This window comes from Ambystoma mexicanum, chromosome 4q, assembly GCF_040938575.1.
Source record: "Ambystoma mexicanum isolate Mex_15411 chromosome 4q, UKY_AmexF1_1, whole genome shotgun sequence".
Classification (NCBI taxonomy): Eukaryota; Metazoa; Chordata; class Amphibia; order Caudata; family Ambystomatidae; genus Ambystoma; species Ambystoma mexicanum.
In genome coordinates this window covers 302,464,324-302,484,568 of record NC_090928.1, presented here as the reverse complement: position 1 = coordinate 302,484,568, position 20,245 = coordinate 302,464,324, and the positions used below count along the sequence as shown (strand labels likewise).

Sequence of the window (20,245 nt, the reverse complement as noted above, 5' to 3'; positions counted from 1 at the left end):
AGATGCAGGCTTGAATATGGACTCTCTTTCTGGACTGGATGAGGAGTCTGTATTGCCTTTGAAGAAGGCGGCAGGCCAGCTTGTCCTCGGGTGCCCCTGAGGATCCCCATTTCCATTCTGCTGCTCTGCACTTGAGTTTAAGGGCACCCAGATCTGAGTCGTACCAAGAGGTGCACATTTTGGCAGGCTTCAGTCAGACCCTCAAGAATGTCGAGAGTATTGGAGATGAAAATGTGAAAGTTAGAGTGGGCTGTGTCGGGGTGGGAGTCAGCTGCAGGAGTCTAAGGAGGAGAGTAGGTGGAGGCAAAGGCAGCCACGGACACTCTTTTCATGGGTCGGAAGATCTTGAAGGCTGTCGGCGGCGCAGTGAGTGCCAGTGCTAGAGGAGAAGAGAGCTTCAAGCGTGAAGAGAGAAGAGAGTGATCAGTCCAGGCCAGTGAGGTAGTTAGAGGGATAGAGAGAGGGATGTCTGTGGAGGTGAGAGCATCCAAGGTATAGCCTGCGGTGTGCGTCGGGCCAGAAGGTACAATGGAGAGAGAAAGAGAGACACACAGGTTGCGGAAAGGTCCTGAAGCCTCGGGGGGAGTCTAGGTGTATGTTAAGATCCACCAGCAGGAGGAATTGGGCAGAGGAGGAAAGGAGAGCTGACGCCAGGTCCATCCATTCTGAGAGGAAGAGGGTAGAGTCGCCCGGTGGCTGATAGAAGGTGGCCAGAGTAAGAGAGGAGACAGGAGAGAGGAAGAGCCTGCAGACCAGGCATTCAAAGGATGAGTCGGCCGAATTGGGAATAATGGAAACCGGGATCCACTCAGGAAACATGAGGGCTACTCCACCTCCTGGCCTGTTGGGCATGGGTTTGGAGAGGATCTTGTAGCTTTCAGGAAGAAGTGTGTCAAAACTCATGACAGAGCTGTCCATAAATCATGGGCCTCATTATAGGTTTTCCGGTCCAGAAACAAGGGTGCCGATAAGCCCCCCGGCACCCTTGTTTCCGGATCGGCAAACTCTGAGTCTGCCTGCCATGGCTGCTGGCCCCGACAGGTCTGACCCTGCCGGGTGCCGCAGCCATGGTAGGCAGACCGGTCATGTAAGCAGCGGCACCATTAGCAACAGTGCTGGTGCTTCCATGTCCCCACTACCGTAGAGCCCTATCGGACTCTACAGGAATGGCGTCTTCCCAGGCCGTTGGACTTGGAATCTCCCAGTGGCACTGGGAAGTCAGGCACCGGTAAAAACCTGCCGACTAGTAGTGAGGCCCCATGTCTCAGTGAGAACAAGAACATCAAGATCCAGGAGTTCATGAAGGTGGCAGATGTCAGAGGAGTGCTTGACAGCAAAGTGAGAGTTAAGCGTGGCAACATGGAGCAGGTTTAATTTTTTGAGAGACTTACGGGGGGTACAGTGGACAGAAGTCACCCCGTAAGTGCTGAGAATGCCGGAGAGATAGAGGTAGGAGGAGGTTGGGCACCGGAATGATGACAAGGATGGCAGTGAGGAGAGTGCAGGAAAGGGAGCCAAGAGGGTGGAAAAAAACAGGAATAGATCTGGTAGAGGATATTTAAAAACACCCAAAACACCAGAAAGACTTCTAACGTCAAAAATAAATCTTTTGACCTTTGCTGGGAGTGTAGGAGAGACAAGGTAACTTTGCTGCATTCTATCTGGAGCTGTCCTTTTGGCTGGAGGTGTGCTCCAAATAAAAAGAAGTGTTTGGTGTGGTGCGCCCAATGGTCCCTTTCTATATGATATTGGGACAGGCAATGGGGCTGAAACGCTGGCCACCGCTGGCCTGGGTAGGCTAGCCTCTCATATGCATTTAGCGGCTAAACTAACTATACTAGGGAAAGAAAGACCGACGACAACGCCTTATGTGGATGTCTGGCTATACAAAGTCTGACATATACTGGCGATGGAGAGGCTAACGGCAGACAGTGGAACGGGGAATACCTTTAAATGTATATGGAATCAATTCCTGGACTATATGATAAAGGACAATGGTTTATCCTGCCCAAAAAGACTGAGGGTATTAAACTTGGTTTATATGCCATGACTGCTTGCAATTGTGTTGTCCTTGACACTTATGACCTATGCTGGATTATGCTGATTGTACAATGCTGGGGGGAGGGTGATTGTAGAGGGTGGTTGTTAGAACCTTTTTAATGTAACAATTTCATAATGTGTTGATTTTTCCCAGCTTGTTACTTGGAAAATAAAATAAAAAGTGCTGTAAAAAGAAATTTCACTATGAGGTATCATACAATATGACAATACATTGATATTACACACCTGCATGGCTTACACCCTGTGTTTGTATTCCAGCTTGATTTTACAGTAATGTATGCTGTGCTTTTTTGTTCACCTTGATCTTTGGAACAGTGAGCCGATTAAGGCTGATATCCTGTTCGTTCATGGTCTTTTGGGAGCGGCTTTTAAAACATGGCGCCAGCAAGACAGTGAGCAGCCTCCTAACACGAAGGGTGCCCATGATGCAGATGATTATACCGAATGTTGGCCCAAGGTAAGCAAAACGTAAATGATCACTCCATGCCCTGAAACAGAGTTTGATGTAAAGGTAACCAAGAACTGATAACATTTGCTTGTATGCAGCTTTGTACCCCAAGTCAATTCCATAGTAGCAGACTTCATGCTTTAAGTCATACGTGCTGTTATATAGTTAACATTATTAAACCTATTTGTTTAAAGTCTGGTTACGATGAGTGAGTCAGTCAAAATAGCTTTATTTCAGATTATATCTATCCATAAAAACACAATTGATAATCAAATACAACACATACAATACATTTTAGAAATTGTGCAATCTGTGACACTTTTAAAACATAACTCTATTTGCAATAAATGCATAATACTCCGGAATAAAATGTACCTGAATACTTAAAAAAAAAATAATAATAATCTTCTCCTTAACGCTAAGGTTAAACATCTTGCTACTGCAAAAATGTGTCCGGCAAAGTTAAAAGGTGTATTAAAGTCAATCTATTATTCCTTATTTCATCTTTCTTCAATACTTGCATTAATGATGTAATCCTAAAATATTTGTATAAAGTGCAAAAAAAATCATAAAGTGCATGAGAGATTTGCATAGACAAATTAACATTTGTTGTGCTTGCATCTCTTTGCCCACATATGCACGTTGATAGGCTTTAAGGCAACAGCCCTAGTCTGAACTAGGTGAGGACCGATCTATGGTGCTTCAAGGTTATCCATTTTAAATACTCTGCTGGTGGTTTTTGCAGTGCCATAGGTAAGTAATTTATCATACTGAACGTATCCCACACTGAATATTCAGGTTCTGATATCATTTTATTGCAAAGTATCCCTTTAGTGCTACTCTTAACAACTCAGGGAAAGATATCCTGGCTTAAGAACCTACTCTTTAAACCTACTGATTACGAAGGGAGTTTTGTATACATCTCTAAGCAATTCTTTTAGAAGTACCGCTTCGTTCTAGTTCCAAACACTGGCCCAAAAAACAACATTTGCATACCAATTCGATTACTTTAAAAAAACATTCCCAATTCTGATTGAATGTTAAAAGTTGCTGCATTGTGTTTAAGGCCCAAAAATGTACACCAGAGACCAAGGCAGCTTCCAGATTGTGAGTGACCCTTAAAGAGCCTTACTAGGAGAACCTTTTTCCTTTTGTTTTATTATACCAGGACTGGTCATGTGAGCATAGGCTTTGGGAACTCTTTTGGTTGGCTTGGAACATTAGGGGGGACAGGAGGCTAAGGGTTCATCAAGAACTTTTCTGTTGCCTCCTTGTTGAACCTTGGTTTATAGAATAGGATGTCCCTGGAGAGACAGGGATTCTTAAGACTAGGCTATGCTCTTGATTATGTTGACCACTATCCCCAGAAGACGTGTAATCCCTGGAACAAGACCACTTTTGTGTTGCCTTATTCGGGATGCTGTATGCTGATGGAATCACAAAGGGTATAGATAGTCCACGCTGTGAGTAGAATGAAGAATTATTCAGTATATAATTATTTTAATGAAGGGCGTGTATCAACCTTGATATCACGTCTAGTATCCTGAACTCCGAGAACACAGCTATGTAAAATTTCAGACTGGAGTACTAATTTTGAAATCATTGTTTTCAGCTGTTTGCTGATGGAACATCCTTATTATTTATGGTACTTCCCTAGTTCTTATAGGTGTTTAGTCCAAGCCTTACGCTGACAAGACACTGAATAAATCTCGTTGTTGAATCAGACAGTGTCACATCCATCATTACTTGGGTTTTCCCTGGGGCTTCAGAGGAAATGGGTCCTTTATCAGCTTTGCATTGATTGATTAGAAATGTTTAAAGTTGACAATGTTAACCTAGCCACATGTTTTAATACGTTCCATTCATTATTGATGGATTCTGTGTTTGCGAATTGCACATGTTTTACGCAGTTCATTTTTCTTGCTCCAGACAACTTGGAAATTGATTACACTTGTTCCAACCGTTTTGAAATCAGCATGTTTTCTGACTATTCTATTTTGAGTAAGATTGTTTTTGTTATTGTTTAAAACACAGACCTAGCTCAAGATCAGTGAAGCGCTGTACAAGGTTTGAGTGGCCTGCATTTGAGCTGGCATCTTGTAACAGTAGCACAATACTGTGAGTTTCGTTTGTGCCTCCTTTGGGATTAGTCCATGGTCATAGAAATGTGAGGAGAAACAATGATAGCTTTGGTGGGAGGGGAAATGACAGGTATCAGGATTTTCCCAGAAGGTGTGTGTCCACAAGGGTAGCCCTCTACCCTATACCAGATCAACCACTCCCCTCCTAAGACAACAGGCCCACAGAAGGGCTTCTCACTCTGGTTAGGAGAAGGAAATTGTTGCCACTCACAAAACTTGTACAAGAAGAGAACATAATAGAACTATGCATCAGGACTAGGATAGATCCCTGGGAACAAACAAACAGAGCTTACTAGGGAGGCACGGAGCGAGGCGGGTTGCAAAATTCCAAAGAGGATGGTAGAAAGTACTGCCCTGACTGCAAAAGAGCAGAAAAGGTGAAACAATAGTCCACGAGAAGATACCTGACCAGATGGAACGAGGATGCAACTAATACAACAGGTTGGTTATCAACTTCAGTTCCAAAGGTCTGGTGGATTACAGAAGGAAGGTGGAATAGGAGTTCACACAAATCTGAAGCTGTTGTCCTACACTACTTGGAAGAAAGTTCTTGAGAAAGTACTCCGTGCTTAAACACTGATGACGTATCAAGGGAAAAACATAAGCTGGTGCACTATCACCAGAAGGGAAACTGAAGTCTCATCTCCAATCCAAAGGGCCAAATTAAATGGAGAACCAGCAGGAGACAAGAACACAACAGAAGAGTCGAGTTCCAAGAAATCCAAAGTATCAGAACCATTGCAAAATGCCCTGGCAGTTTGAGAAGCAAATCCGAGTTCAGGGCATCTTAACAGAAGATATTGTCCAGGCGACGAATCGACAAGTCATAAGCTGGGCAATACCAAAATGCATGCACAACTGTAGGAACACAGTCACAAGCAAAGCGAAACACCAGAGCAATGTCGAGCGGCTTCCTTCAGTCTTTTGTGGTTTTCATAATAGACTATACAGGAGTGGTGCAAAACCTGGAAGCAAGCCTTACAGGTGAGCGTAGGCATGCACACCTGTGAGGAATCCTAGGAGGAGCTTGACTTTGGTAGCAGCAGGATTGGTGAGCATTAAGGTTGTAGGTGCATTTGAACCAATTGCTGTCAAATCTTTCAGTAGGTAACCAAATAATTACAAAATCTAACATTACTTTCTAATTGACTCTCTTTGCACAACTATCAGACAAATGAAGCATCTGAGGCACCCCCACCTATGCCACACAACGGTGACAGTGATATTCTAAGTGGAGAGACACGGTTGCCTCCACACAGAACATAGAGGCAGCAACAAATCATCTGCCACACTAATTTTTGAAGTGTGAGGGTGTTTACTGAGGCGCTCAAATCCCTGCCCCCTCCTCTTTCACTTGACCTTTATCTTGTGATGCCCCATCACCCTTTTTATTCTCCACAAGCAACTGTAGTCATTTTCGACAATTTCTTGCCTTCACGCCTCAGATATACAAACTTACAAATAAAGCTTATTTTCAGCTTCATGTCCTAAGATACTTCCTCCCACTCCTGAGCATGACCCAATGGGTTCAGGTGACACCTGCTCGGGTTCTGTCACACTTAGACTACTGTAAGATTCTAATGTTCGGGTCTCTCTAACCACATCAATGAACAACTGCAAACCATACAGAATAAGCAAGCCAGGCACATCTTGGGCCTCGAATGCTGGGACTATACCAGAACTTCTTTTCCTGCACTGCCTCCCGGTCAAAGTATGGAATGCCTTTAAAGTCCTTTGCCTCATCCAAAAGAGCTTACTGAAGTAAGGACCCTGCCTAACTCAGACAAAAAGTCAAGAGATATCGCCCATACTGGCCTCTGAGAGAAACTAATTTGATGGCCACACTCATGAAACCCTCACGATAGAGATGATAGTTACCATACTTGAGTGCAGCAGGGTCCCTTCTCTGGCCTCTATATGTAGAAATCCATCTTCATTTTTGTAAAAGGTTGAAAACTTTTATTTTCAGGAAATCATTTTGGTTTGAATACTGATCACTGTTGGACACATACCTTAACCAGACCTCTGGATCTTGCTTACTCCCAAGTTCTCTTCTTGTTCTTCTTTTCACTTATGTCTCAATCTTGTAGTTACATCTCAATGTGTGTTCATTTGAATGTGAAACATTTGTAACACGCACACAGCAAACTTTACCAAGTCCTGGCACAGATGGTACCAAATAATGAAAAGAAAGAGCAGCAACCCAAAAGAATAACGTCCGGGAAAACAGAGACTGGACAAAAGCCACAATCACCCAATTTACTTAAAAAGATATGTTTTTAAACCTGCTCTGAAACTCAACAAAGAATTCCCCTTTCTTAGGCTCAGCTGAAGGCTATTCCATAATCTGGGTCCGACCACTGAAAAACTCTGATCTCCTCTTGATCTCCAGTTTGTCCTAGGGATGACGAGAAGGAATTGGTTGTCAGACCTAAGGGCCAGAGTAGGTCGGTAATGCTTCAATTTATTTATCAGGTAGACTGGTGCCAACCCAGACAGACATTTGTAGACCAAACAACCGATTTTAAATTTAATCTGGTCTTCTACCACTAACCAATGTAGCGATCGGCGGAGACCAGAAATGTGAGTGTTCTTAGCTACATCAAAAACCAAACTTACTCCCGCATATTGCGCTTTTTTGAGACGATAAATCTGTTTGCTCGGTGCTCCAGCCAAGAGTCCATTTCAATAATCAAGTTTGGAGTTAACTAGCGCCCCAACCACAACAGCGCGATCAGTAGAAGAAAAATAAGGTAGTACTTGACGCAGAAGGCGGATGTTGTAGAAAGCAGACTGGACTTTGGCTGAGACCTGGGCATTACATCCCAGGTCACTGCCAAATGCAACCCAAGTTCTTCACTTTGGTGGAATACTGTAACGCTCACCTGATTCCCGCAGAGGCGCCGGTCTTGACTGGGTGAATGCCGTATCTTCAAAGGTGATGTGTAACACACGGTGGGCTCTTTGGGCTGGACCTCTGTGCACTGTATGTCTGACTCGAAGAGTAAGATGTCTGCAGATAGAAAATATGGGATTAATGAACTGGGGTTATTGGGTGCCTCTCTCCTCTTCCCTTTCTCTTCTCCTGTAGAACCCCAAAGGTTAACACCCTCACCTTAGGTAAGTGAACGCCGAGCTCTCCATCTGCCTCGGGGCAGGGTGCCGTAACCAGTTTCTTCACTGGATAAGGGTGCAGGCCTCTTGACCTCAGAGGACTGCTGTCCGTCGTTAACTGCACGAACGGTAAATTCTGGGCACTTCAAATGTCTTAAAAGTCTTTTGTAATGATATCTCTTGTTTTGCAGGGTTCCGGCGATGGCGGATGGCGGGCTGATGAGAGTTGAGGATCGAACCCGCGTGAGGAATAGAAGCGCCTGGAAGCACGTAAGTAAGCGCTTGTAGCCTGCTTCACGATGCGCACTAACTGTCCCTTTTATCTTGCAGGTACAAGTTCGGAGCTTTAGAGAAGCTGAAGGGTGCTGGAATACCCACTGGATTCGGCGTGGGAAGGAGTAATGGCACGTGAGTAATAAAGTTGCCCAATGTCTTTAAACGCACCTTCTTTTGTCTTTCAGATGCGGGATGCAGCGCCGAAGGCCTCCGGAGCGTGCAAAGAGCTGGTAAGCTTTTGTCTTTCAGATGCCGGAATGCAGTGCGAAGACCTCCGGAGCATGCGAAGAGTAGGTAAGCCTTTGTCTTTCAGATGCCGGAATGCAGCGCGAGGCGTTGGTGACAGCCGATGGACCAGGTAAGAGATGAGCTGCCACTGAAGACCGTAGTGCTAACCTGTTCTTTCTCTGTCTTTACAGGTGCTGCTGAAGACTGGATTCCAGGATGGTAAGCCTTTGTTCCCTTAGGCCCAGGATCAGAAGCAGAAGACACGATGAGCGTTCTGCTGCAGAGAATGCAGAATAACGCAAAGCAAGATTCATCCATCAGGTGTGGTTTAAATAGCCTCCTGTAGTGCTTAGGTGTCTCCTTCCACAGCCACGCCTAGGTAAGAAAAGAGTTCCTGCTTTCCAGAAGAGTTCCAGTGTTCTGAACCTAGGGAGTGGCTCCTGCCCCACCCAACAGGAAAAGTAGTCCCAAACAGAAGAGGATCAGGGGTTCAACTGGCAGGTAAGTAAGCAGCATGGTCTGCTGCAGGTAAGTCCACCCAAGCATTATGAGCCCGGCGCTTCCAGCGCTGGGACTGGGCATCTTTATGAGCCTGGTGCCACTGGCGCCAGGACAGGGTCCAAAAGGTCCCAATTGGGACTGGCTGGCACTCGGAACCGGGGTTATGGGTCTGCTTCCAAGGGAGTCGGGCAAGTCCTGATCTTTTGGAAGCAGAGACCATGACAGCACCCCCCCTCAAGGCCCCTCCCAAACCGGGCTTCTCCGGGGGTTTGGGCTTGTTAGGAAATGTTCGATGAAATCTTTTGATTAGACGAGGCGCGTGGACATATTCTGCAGGTTCCCAGGATCTTTCTTGGGGACCGTAGCCTTTCCAGTCAATCAGGTAAAATAGTTTAGATTTGGAGATCTTGGAATCCAGGATGCTTTTGACCTCAAACTCGAGTTCTCCATCAACTAGAATAGGTTTTGGAGATGTAGTTAGTCGGGTTTGAGGTTGCACGGGTTTTAATAGAGAGACGTGGAAGACCGGATGTATCTTCATGTGAGGGGGCAAGTCCAACTTGACCGCTTCTGGATTTACTATGGTAGTGATGGAATAGGGACCAAGGTATCTTGGGTTGAATGTGCGTGGTCCTTTTAGAGGTAGATATTTGGTGGATAACCAGACTTGATCTCCTACTTGATATTGGGGGGCTTCCTTCCGATGTTGGTCTGCTCCTTTCTTGTATTGTTCTTTAGCCCTTTAAAGGTGAGAAACGGCTTCCTTAAAGGCTTGGGTGATTGTAGAATGCAGGTGGTCTTCTGCTGGTGTTCCAAGATCTTGGAGTGGATCCAACTCCGAGGTTCGAGGGTGACTACCGTATAAAAAAAAAACGGGGTCTTCCCAGTTCCCGAGTGGACAGAGTTATTGTAGGCATATTCGGCTATCCAAAGGATATCTTTCCAAGTTTTTTCAGTTTGTTGTAGCATGCAGCGCAAATACTGTTCCAGAGTTTGATTGGTCCTCTCGGTTTGTCCGTCGGTTTGAGGGTGGTGGCTGGTCGAAAGTCTCACATCAATTTGAGCCGACCGACAGCAACTTCGCCAAAAATGAGAAATAAATTGACTACCTCGATCCGAAATTAGAACTGAAGGAAAACCGTGCAGTCGGATGATGTTTTCGAGAAATTCTCGGGCCAGAGTTGCTGCTGTTGGTAAGCCTTTGAGTGGAATGAAATGCGCCATCTTGGAGAATAGGTCCACGATTACTAGGATCGTATTGTATCCGGAGCATGGAGGTAGATCGTGATGAAGTCCATAGAAAGCGTATGCCAAGGACGAGGCGGGATGTCAATAAGGCGTAAGAGGCCGGCTGGTTTTTCCTTTGGACTCTTGTTTTGGGCGCATACTCCACAGGACATTATAAAGTCTCTGATATCTTTTTTCCAAGACGGCCACCAGAAGTAGCGCTTGATCTTTTCCGAGGTCTTGGTCATACCGGGATGTCCTTCCATTAAAGAATCGTGATAACAAGAGATTACCTTTTTCTGTAAATCTGTGCTGGGCAGGTATAACCGTTCTTGGAAATATAATAGGTTGTCCTTCACCGTAAAGTCCTTTCCCTGCAGATGCCAATTCTGTATGTCTGCTGGAGTTACCAGTAGCCTGGCTTTATCCTTAACTTCCTCTATGGATTGTGTGGCGATTACACCTAGAATTCTTTGTTCGGGAATGATAGGTACAGGTTTAGGATTGATCAAATGTTCTTCCACTCCCATCCGAGAAAGGGCATCAGCTTTACCGTTTTTTGTACCAGGTCGATAGGTAATTATGAAGTCAAACTCGGCAAAGAATAGTGCCCAACGGAGTTGCCTAGAGGATTGAGCTTTTGCGGTTTTCAAATATTGCAGGTTTCGGTGATCTGTAATCACAGTAACGGTGTGTCGGGCCCCCAGAAGATAATGCCGCCAAGCCTTAAAGGCGGACTTGATAGCTAGAAGTTCCTTATCAGTAATAGTGTAATTGATTTCAGGAGGCGGGAATTTGCGGGACCAAAATGCCACGGGATGCAACTGATTGGTTACTGGGTCCTTTTGTGATAGAACTGCCCCCATGGCAAGGCTCGAAGCATCAGTTTCAACGATGTAGGGGAGTTCTGGGCGAGGATGTTTTAAGATCGGTGCAGAGATAAATCTAGTCTTCAAATTCTGGAAAGCTTGTTCCGCCTCGGTAGACCATTCAAAACGTTTGTTTTTCTTTAACAAGGCGGTGATGGGCTGGACTATTCGAGAGAATTCGGGGATAAACCTGCGGTAAAAGTTAGCGAAGCCTTACATGCTTTGAACACCTTTTACGGAGGATGGCGATGGCCATTTGAGAATTGCATCTACCTTCTTTGAATCCATACGCACTCCGCTAGGTGATAATATGAATCCCAAGAATTCAACTTCAGTCACGTTGAAAACACATTTTTCCAACTTAGCGAAAAGTTTGTGTTGACGCAATCTCTCGAGGACCATTTTCACGTGTTTCCGATGTTCAGTTTCCGATGAAGAATAAACGAGGATGTCGTCAATGTAAACAACAACACACACATCTATGAGTTCTCTGAGGACATCGTTCATAAAATATTGAAAGGCGGCCGGGGCATTGCAAAGTCCGAAGGGCATGACCTGATATTGAAATAGCCCATACTTGGTGCGGAAGGCCGTCTTCCATTCATCGCCCTCTTTTACTCGTACCACGTGGTAGGCTCCTCTAAGATCCAGCTTTGTATATATGGATGCTTTTCTGACTTGGTCCAGGAGTTCAGGGATCAAAGGTAACGGATATCTATTCTTAACGGTGATCTGGTTCAGGGCGCGATAATCTATACAAGTTCTAAGGTCCCCTTCTTTTTTTGGAACGAAGAACAAAGCTGAGGAAGCAGGGGACATGGAAGGACGAATAAACCCATTCGCTAGGTATTGATCCGGGTATTGTCGGAGGTGAAGATTCTCAGGCTCGGTGAGGGCATAAATTCTACTACAAGGAGGAGTAGATCCAGGTATCAGGTCTATCTGGCAGTCATAAGACCTATGAGGAGGTAGAGAGTTAGCCTGATCCTTCCGGAAAACATCTTGGAATTCTAGGTATTCAGGAGGTAACTGAGGAGCCTCCGAGGAAATTGCTGCCAGTGCAACACCAGGTCGAGGGTGACAAGTAGAGACACATTCTGGAAACTGAACCGTTCTTGCTCGCCAATCGATCTGAGGATTGTGCTTCTCTAACCAAGGAATTCCTAGAATAATCTGGAACTGAGGGGCCTTGATCACATCGAACACGATCTTCTCATGGTGTCCATCTTGACTTACTAGCGTCACTTCTTGGGTGGTATGCGTTACTGGTCCGGAGGCTATCTCCGTACCATCCACCGTAGTAATGACGTCCTTTACAGCCTTTGGACAAAGAGTCAGATTCATCCTCAAAACCATTTCATGATCCACATAATTGCCGATGGCACCGCTGTCGACGTAAGCTTCAATCGCATGTAATCGATCCGGATGTTCAGGGCTAATGAGGACCATAGGTATCACGAAATGCGAGGTCACGGAACTGGTTTTAACGCTCGGCAAGAGGACCTCTATTCTTGTCGGGCGAGGTCGTTTCCCTGCTCAGAGTTTGTGACCCTGGTAACTGCAGCTCCTACTGCCTTCTTGGCTGGTTTCACCGGACAGTCTCGAAGAAAGTGCCCCGAGTTAACGCAATAGAGGCATAATTGCAGCTGTTTTCTCCTTTCCCGCTCCTTTTGTGTTAGTGGTCCTTTCAGGCCCCCTATTTGCATGGGTTCCCCGGAGTCTACTCCTTTGGTAGGAGTTGGTGGTTTGGAAAATACTCGAGCATCAAACTTGGAACGATCGGCCTTCCTGTTCTGCAGTCTGTGGTCAATTTGAACGACTAAGTCAATATAGTCCGAACAGTCTTGCGGGGGATTCACTACTTGGGCTAAACACATCTTTGAGCTCTCCACGTAGACCTCTATAAAACAGCGTAATCCTTTTGTCCTCAGGCCATCGAGTTTCCACTATCAGTCTGTTGAAAGACGCAATATAAGCCAAAAGGTCTTGATTACCCTGTCGCAATGAAAGGAGCTCATTGTCCAAGGCCTGCCCCTGTGAATGTCTTGCAAACAGTTTTTCCATACTGAGCTGAAAAGCTTGAAAATCATGGAGAACCGGATCATCTTGATTAACTAGAGGGATCAACCAGTCTGCCGCATTGCCACTAAGGTACGAAAGCACGAAAGCTACCTTAGCTTGATCAGTTGGAAAGGCTGCTGGCCTTTAGAAGTGCAACCGGCACTGATTAATAAATACTGCAAACCTCTTTGGGTCACCAGAAAATCATTCGGGCGGAGCCAGAGGTACATTCCCAGGTAGGTTGATCTGCACTGGGTTTGTAGAGGATGTTGAAGGAAGATTTGCCCCTTATGCGGGTAACAGAGTTTGTCCGGCTTGTGACTGTAGCAATTGTCTAGCGAGATCGTCTGTTCGCTCCTTGGAAATAATCAGTTCCCTTCTTAGAGCATTCGTTTCCTGACGGGCTGCATGCACTTCTGCTCTTAGTTCCCCAAGTAACTGGGCTAGCTGGTCGGTATCCGAGGTTTCCATAGCGCCTGGGTGGGAGTTTTGCGATCGGCTTTGCGTTCTGTAACGCTCACCTGATTCCCGCAGAGGCGCCGGTCTTGACTGGGTGAATGCCGTATCTTCAAAGGTGATGTGTAACACACGGTGGGCTCTTTGGGCTGGACCTCTGTGCACTGTATGTCTGACTCGAAGAGTAAGATGTCTGCAGATAGAAAATATGGGATTAATGAACTGGGGTTATTGGGTGCCTCTCTCCTCTTCCCTTTCTCTTCTCCTGTAGAACCCCAAAGGTTAACGCCCTCACCTTAGGGAAGTGAACGCCGAGCTCTCCATCTGCCTCGGGGCAGGGTGCCGTAACCAGTTTCTTCACTGGATAAGGGTGCAGGCCTCTTGACCTCAGAGGACTGCTGTCCGTCGTTAACTGCACGAACGGTAAGTTCTGGGCACTTCAAATGTCTTAAAAGTCTTTTGTAATGATATCTCTTGTTTTGCAGGGTTCCGGCGATGGCGGATGGCGGGCTGATGAGAGTTGAGGATCGAACCCGCGTGAGGAATAGAAGCGCCTGGAAGCACGTAAGTAAGCGCTTGTAGCCTGCTCCACGATGCGCACTAACTGTCCCTTTTATCTTGCAGGTACAAGTTCGGAGCTTTAGAGAAGCTGAAGGGTGCTGGAATACCCACTGGATTCGGCGTGGGAAGGAGTAATGGCACGTGAGTAATAAAGTTGCCCAATGTCTTTAAACGCACCTTCTTTTGTCTTTCAGATGCGGGATGCAGCGCCGAAGGCCTCCGCAGCGTGCGAGGAGCTGGTAAGCCTTTGTCTTTCAGATGCCGGAATGCAGCGCGAGGCGTTGGTGACAGCCGATGGACCAGGTAAGAGATGAGCTGCCACTGAAGACCGTAGTGCTAACCTGTTCTTTCTCTATCTTTACAGGTGCTGCTGAAGACTGGATTCCAGGATGGTAAGCCTTTGTTCCCTTAGGCCCAGGATCAGAAGCAGAAGACACGATGAGGGTTCTGCTGCAGAGAATGCAGAATAACGCAAAGCAAGATTCATCCATCGGGTGTGGTTTAAATAGCCTCCTGTAGTGCTTAGGTGTCTCCTTCCACAGCCACGCCTAGGTAAGAAAAGAGTTCCTGCTTTCCAGAAGAGTTCCAGTGTTCTGAACCTAGGGAGTGGCTCCTGCCCCACCCAACAGGAAAAGTAGTCCCAAACAGAAGAGGATCAGGGGTTCAACTGGCAGGTAAGTAAGCAGCATGGTCTGCTGCAGGTAAGTCCACCCAAGCATTATGAGCCCGGCGCTTCCAGCGCTGGGACTGGGCATCTTTATGAGCCTGGTGCCACTGGCGCCAGGACAGGGTCCAAAAGGTCCCAATCGGGACTGGCTGGCACTCGGAACCGGGGTTATGGGTCTGCTTCCAAGGGAGTCGGGCAAGTCCTGATCTTTTGGAAGCAGAGATCATGACAAATACTTAAGGCTAGATCCCAAAAAACTGGAGTGAAGGGGGGCATTTAATTCCTTCAAGGGGGTGCTTCGGACCAAACAGAATCATCTGTTTTTTGGGGATTTAGTTGTAGCCAATTTTCTTCATCCACATTCCTATTTCTTCTAGGCACCTGCTAACCAGGGCAAGAGCTTCTTCCATGTCATCGAGCCTAATGTAGAGCTGGGTGTCATCAGCGTAAGAATGAAATCTGAGATTATATTTTTCCAAGATATTCATTAAGGCACGAAGATAAATGTTAAAAAGAAGGGGGGAAAGAGCTGATCCTTGTGGTACACCACAGCACTGGAGGAGGACTTCTGAAAGAAAACCTCCAACGTGTACGCGCTGTTGATGACCAGTGAAAAATGCTGTGAACCAATGTAACGCACAGGGGTTCACATTTACAAGATTTTTCAGACGGTCCAACAAAATGCTGTGGTCTACTGTGTCAAACGCGGCGGAAAGGTTGAGCATCACAAGCAGGGAGAGTTTGCCTGCTTCCCCAGCCTGTAACATCTCGTCTCAAGCCGTCATCAAATGCCATCGCTGTCCCATTTAGGGGACAAAAACCAGATTGCAAAGGCTGGAGCAAACAATGGACTTCGACATAGTCCTGTAATTGTTTGGTGACTACCTTTTCCAGGACTTTAATCCTCAGAGTCTAAATCAACTTTTTTCAACAGCGGAGAGACAACCGATAGTTTCCGGGCATCAGGAACTAATCCCTGAGTAAGTGAAAGATTAACAAACTTGGTCATGAAGGGGGTGAGTTCCAAAGAAAGTAGTTTGTCGGCTAGAGCAGGAATTGGAAAGAAGGAATCATTTGTAGGTTTCAGTTCAGACAAAAGGGCATTGATGTCATCAGCTGAAACTTGCTTGAAACTAAACTGAGTTGTCCCGCCAAGATTTCTTTTAGATTGGCTAGCAGCCTCAGAATGGTTTTTTTTTCTCCAGATTTCTGTGAAGCCTAATATTATTTTGAATATTCCGAATTCTGTCTCTGAAAAAGTTATTTAGGACATTAGCGTGAGTTACTGATGAGGCTTTCACTGGGGCATATATATTAGGGTTAACAAACTCAGCAATTGTTTGAAATAATTTTTGAGGATGGTTTATTGCTGTTGTGATTTTAGTTGATAGAAAATTTGATTTAGCTGTAAACACTGCTTTTTTATAGGTAGCTGGTGCTTTACTTGCTAACATGGAATGTTCAATTAACTTTGAACGATACCATCGGTTTTCTTGGTATTTATGTTCTCTTTGTAACTCCAGAAGGTCTCTGGTGTACCAGGTTATAGAGGATTCTTTAGTAGCAATATTTGTGAAGGGTGGATAGTTTGTGCAAATTTGGCTCATAGCTTGGTGCCTTCTTAAAAGAGAGTTTCACAGTCATTAAGCTGAATACACTTATTCAGAGCTGTGCTAAGTTCCGTCCCAGGTATAAGTTCCAAATCTTTTTTTCCCACACAGGTTTAGTACCAGCAGAGGTTTAAGTGGAGTCCTTACATTGTTCTGTCTTGATATGAAACATATCATAACCCCTGCCTTGTCAATTTTTTCCCCCGTGTCCCAATCCATCCTATGCCTCTCTTAGTTTTTGCCAGTTTTCTATTATGCAGTTATCACAGTTGTATGCGCTTCTCCCCTTGCCTGCTCCACACTAAACGGATCTGAATGTTTCCAAAGCTGGAGAAATATAAATGTTCTCTTTTTCCTCCCCCCATTTGCTTTGAACGCATCACAAACGGAGTGTGCTCATGGCTTGCACCCTGAAAAATTAGAGTAACCAAATATATAAATACCTTGTTGGTGGACTAGGTGCATTACATGAGTGACTTGCTTTGAAGCAGAGATTTATTGAATCGTGTGTCAGAGACTTAAGTAGAGGAACAAAAGCAGGAATATGGTGTCGTAATCTGAGGAACAATAGAAGCATGCTATCCAGGTACATCTGAGTATTATGGTCCAGAACCTGCAGCCAGCCATAGATGGTGGCATGGTGGCGGCTTAAGAAAGATCAGGGGGGAGGGAAGGATGCAAATAAGTCTTGGTGCAGGGATCCAGGAAAAGAGGCGGCCGCTTACAGATCCTCAGGCTGCAGCATTGGAGCCAACAGCAGCACTCGGGCAACAACAGTGAAGAATTGGATACTTGCAGGAGCAAACAGATGAGTGCCAGGGGCAGCAATAAACAGATGAGTGCCAGAGGCAGCTTCTGTCAGTTTGCTAGTAATGCACACCAATAGCGGCGGCAGCAGAATGCACCAACAAGAGTAGTATCCTAAAAAGGAAGTCTGGCACACATTCCAAGCACACTTGCTGTTACCAACCATCATACAGAATCAACACAGAGATGTGTATGATGCTGCACAGTACCACCAGTTTAAAAAATATTGGTTTGGTGCATCAGTTTCTGAACGCACTAGCCTCTGTCTGCTAGTTAGTAGACAAGCTACTTTATCCTCCGCAATGGTAGCAGTATCTATTCCACTTACCCTGCCCCTCCGCTGGAACCGGCAATGTAGGCATCACATATTGTACTGCATTCCACTTTATACCCACTGTGACAGGAAGACGTATTCAAGTTCAAGAAATCCAATTAAGGTCTAGGACTGCAGCTGTCTACCTCCACATTTTTCAGAAGTCTTTTGATGTGTATATTCAGGTTTTTGAAATACTAGTAACATGATATAATATAACGTATGTGCACATATTTGAAAATGTATTTCATATAGTATTGAGTGTTTTGTGTTAATATGCTAAAAATAAATATGCGTGATTGAATCTCCAGAACAATGCATACTCAAATCTCCAGAACAATGCATGCTCAAATCTCCAGAACAATGCATGCTCACAACTCCAGAACAATGCTTGCTCAGATTTTTGTCTCACTGAAACCTGGTTGTCTTCTTCAAACAGATCATCGGCTGCTGCTCTTTACTTGTCGCATGTCTCGCCCCAATGGTAGAGGCAGGGGTACTGGTATACTCTTCCATTCCTCTTGAAAACTATGCCCATGCCCCACCTGATCTGCCCCTTTTCCCCTAATTCGAATATCATAATGTATCTTTTAATTTCCCTAATTCTTTGACTTTTCTTCTTATTTATAGCCCTCCTCTTTCCTCTTTTTGTGAGGACCTTGTGTCACTTTTCTCTTATTTATTTCTTTGTAACTCTTTTACTTTGCTCTTAAGTTAGTATATGTTCAGTCTAAAGTTCCAGGAGGTACAGGGCCAGTAATTGTCAGTTAATAGGACACATCTCAACTGCTTGTTATCTTAGGCAAGTGGTAGGATGTTAGCCAACAGATAGCAGGAGAGTTAGTGCTGTCGCCCTGAGACTTGTCTCCAGATATGAGAGAGTGTCAGGTCAATGAGGAGGTAAGTGACAGACTTCGGTTACAGGATCAGGCCCTGGATATAAGGAATAACCATAGCTCCTAACGAAGCATCTAGTGTTCCTCTGAACCTGCCCCCTGCTTAGGGAGAGTCTGTGACTCTACTGCTCCAAAGCCTGAAGCTTTTGCAAGAGTGTTTACTTAAAGGATGCTGCCCAACCTGTAGCCACGGAAAAACACCCACCTGAGTTCTGACCATAAGACTCAGAGTGATGCTTGGGAGGGACCCAGAGAGAGATAGACTATTACTGAGAAGGATTGGGCATGGTTTTCTTCAAGGAGCCAGAAGAAAAAACAACGTTTGTCTTCCATCTCTGTCTGTCTGGAACAGATGGCGAGGTACAACCTGGCGACCCTATTGCCAGAAGGGACCAGTTACACAGCAGGCTCTTTAGAATCAAGATTCATCATTACCCTGGAGAGAACCTGGAAGAGATTTTTATTTTCTTTCTATCGTACCACACAGTAAACCAAGCAGGGGTCTGCCACCTTCGACCCTACAGATGTTTTGGACTACAACTCCTATCATCCCTAACCAGCGTAGTCCTTAGCCAGATATCATGCAAATTGTAGTCCAAAACATCTGGTGAGTCAAAGGTTGCAGACCCCTGAGAATCCTATTCTATAAGGTGTTTAGGGGAACCTTGCCACTTGCTAATTTGGCATCCCTATTTCTAACCGTCAAGTGAAGCCCCCCACCAGATCAAGGTTATTTTATTGGTGAACTCCCCAGATAAAAGTATGCCTTTGTGCTAGCGCAAGGAATAGTTAAGGTTAAGACAAAGTCTCAATGGCGTTTCAGAAAATGATTTTGGAACTCTTGCATGAAAAAATCAGAAAAGATTCCCGAGTAATATTTTGAGGCAGCCGCCTGTGCATGCACAGTTTCAGATTTCTACATTAACGGTTTCATAGCGTAGACATGTTTTTCTTTGATCGCATTTTGAACTGCTTTTAACATTGGGTTTTCCCAAAGTCAGCGCATATATCTCAAAATTGACCACTTCAGTTTTCTTGCAGGTGCCTAGATTTTATCATGAAATATTGCACTCAAAGCTAATTTTTATTTTGTATCTCTTTATCGGTTTGAGATATAAAAAACGTATTACAACATCAATATAGAGTCAATGAGATACACCATAACAATTCAGATGGTAGTTTTCCCAAAAGATGGAAAACGTAAGCTAGTTCCATTCCTCCTTATGGAGTCATACATCTTAAGGCTACCATGTATAACTAACCCTATGCAATGTTACTAAAAAATCAAACAAAAAAACAACAAAAAACAAAAACTTATAATATGTAGACAACATGATTCACACTCCCACACAGTTATCACACATAGCCACATTGTTACAAATCACGCATTCGCCTCAACTCTCACAACTATTTCAATGTATTATCTACCATACAAGTCATTAAATGGTCCCTACATCTCCAAATAATCACCCTCACGTTTCAGTTTTTCCATCATGAATTTCTCATAATTGGACAGTCTGTAAATCTGACAGCCAGTCCTCTGCCTTTGGCTTTTTTCCTTGTTTTCCAAACCCTCAAGATTTGCTTAGCTGCCATCACCAGCACCTTATCCAGCTACCATAGCCTCGAGCCACATTACACCTCCATGAATCTGAAAGCAGAATCACTGGATAAGGCGATCTAGGAAACACCACTCCTGAAATTGGATCTAACCTGCTCAGAACCTCTCCCCAAAATCTAGTCACTCTTGAGCATTCCCATAGCATATGTAACAGGATACCTCCCCTTTGACCACATCCCCAGCAGGATTTCTCATTTGTCATACCTAACTCAAGCATCCACACCGGGGTCCAATACAGACGGCTCAGTATCCTCTGACAAATGAATCGCAGATTCAAATCCATCTTTGACTTCGTACCACTCAATATACTATCCCATTCCTTTAAGGGCATATCCCTACCCAGTTTTCTCATCCATGCTTGCCACAATCTTTCCAAGGAGCCAGCACA

The 20,245-nt window shown here is 45.0% G+C and overlaps 1 protein-coding gene across 3 annotated transcripts in view; it reads left to right on the top strand.

Annotated features, from left to right (window-relative positions):
• Positions 1-20,245, top strand: part of SERAC1 (serine active site containing 1) — an 898,347-nt gene that overhangs the window by 597,785 nt on the left and 280,317 nt on the right. For all 3 annotated transcript variants that reach the window (XM_069607873.1, XM_069607874.1, XM_069607875.1), the window contains one exon: positions 2,377-2,518. In XM_069607873.1, the coding sequence (XP_069463974.1) occupies positions 2,377-2,518 (142 nt within the window). The remainder of the gene's footprint in view (positions 1-2,376; positions 2,519-20,245) is intronic.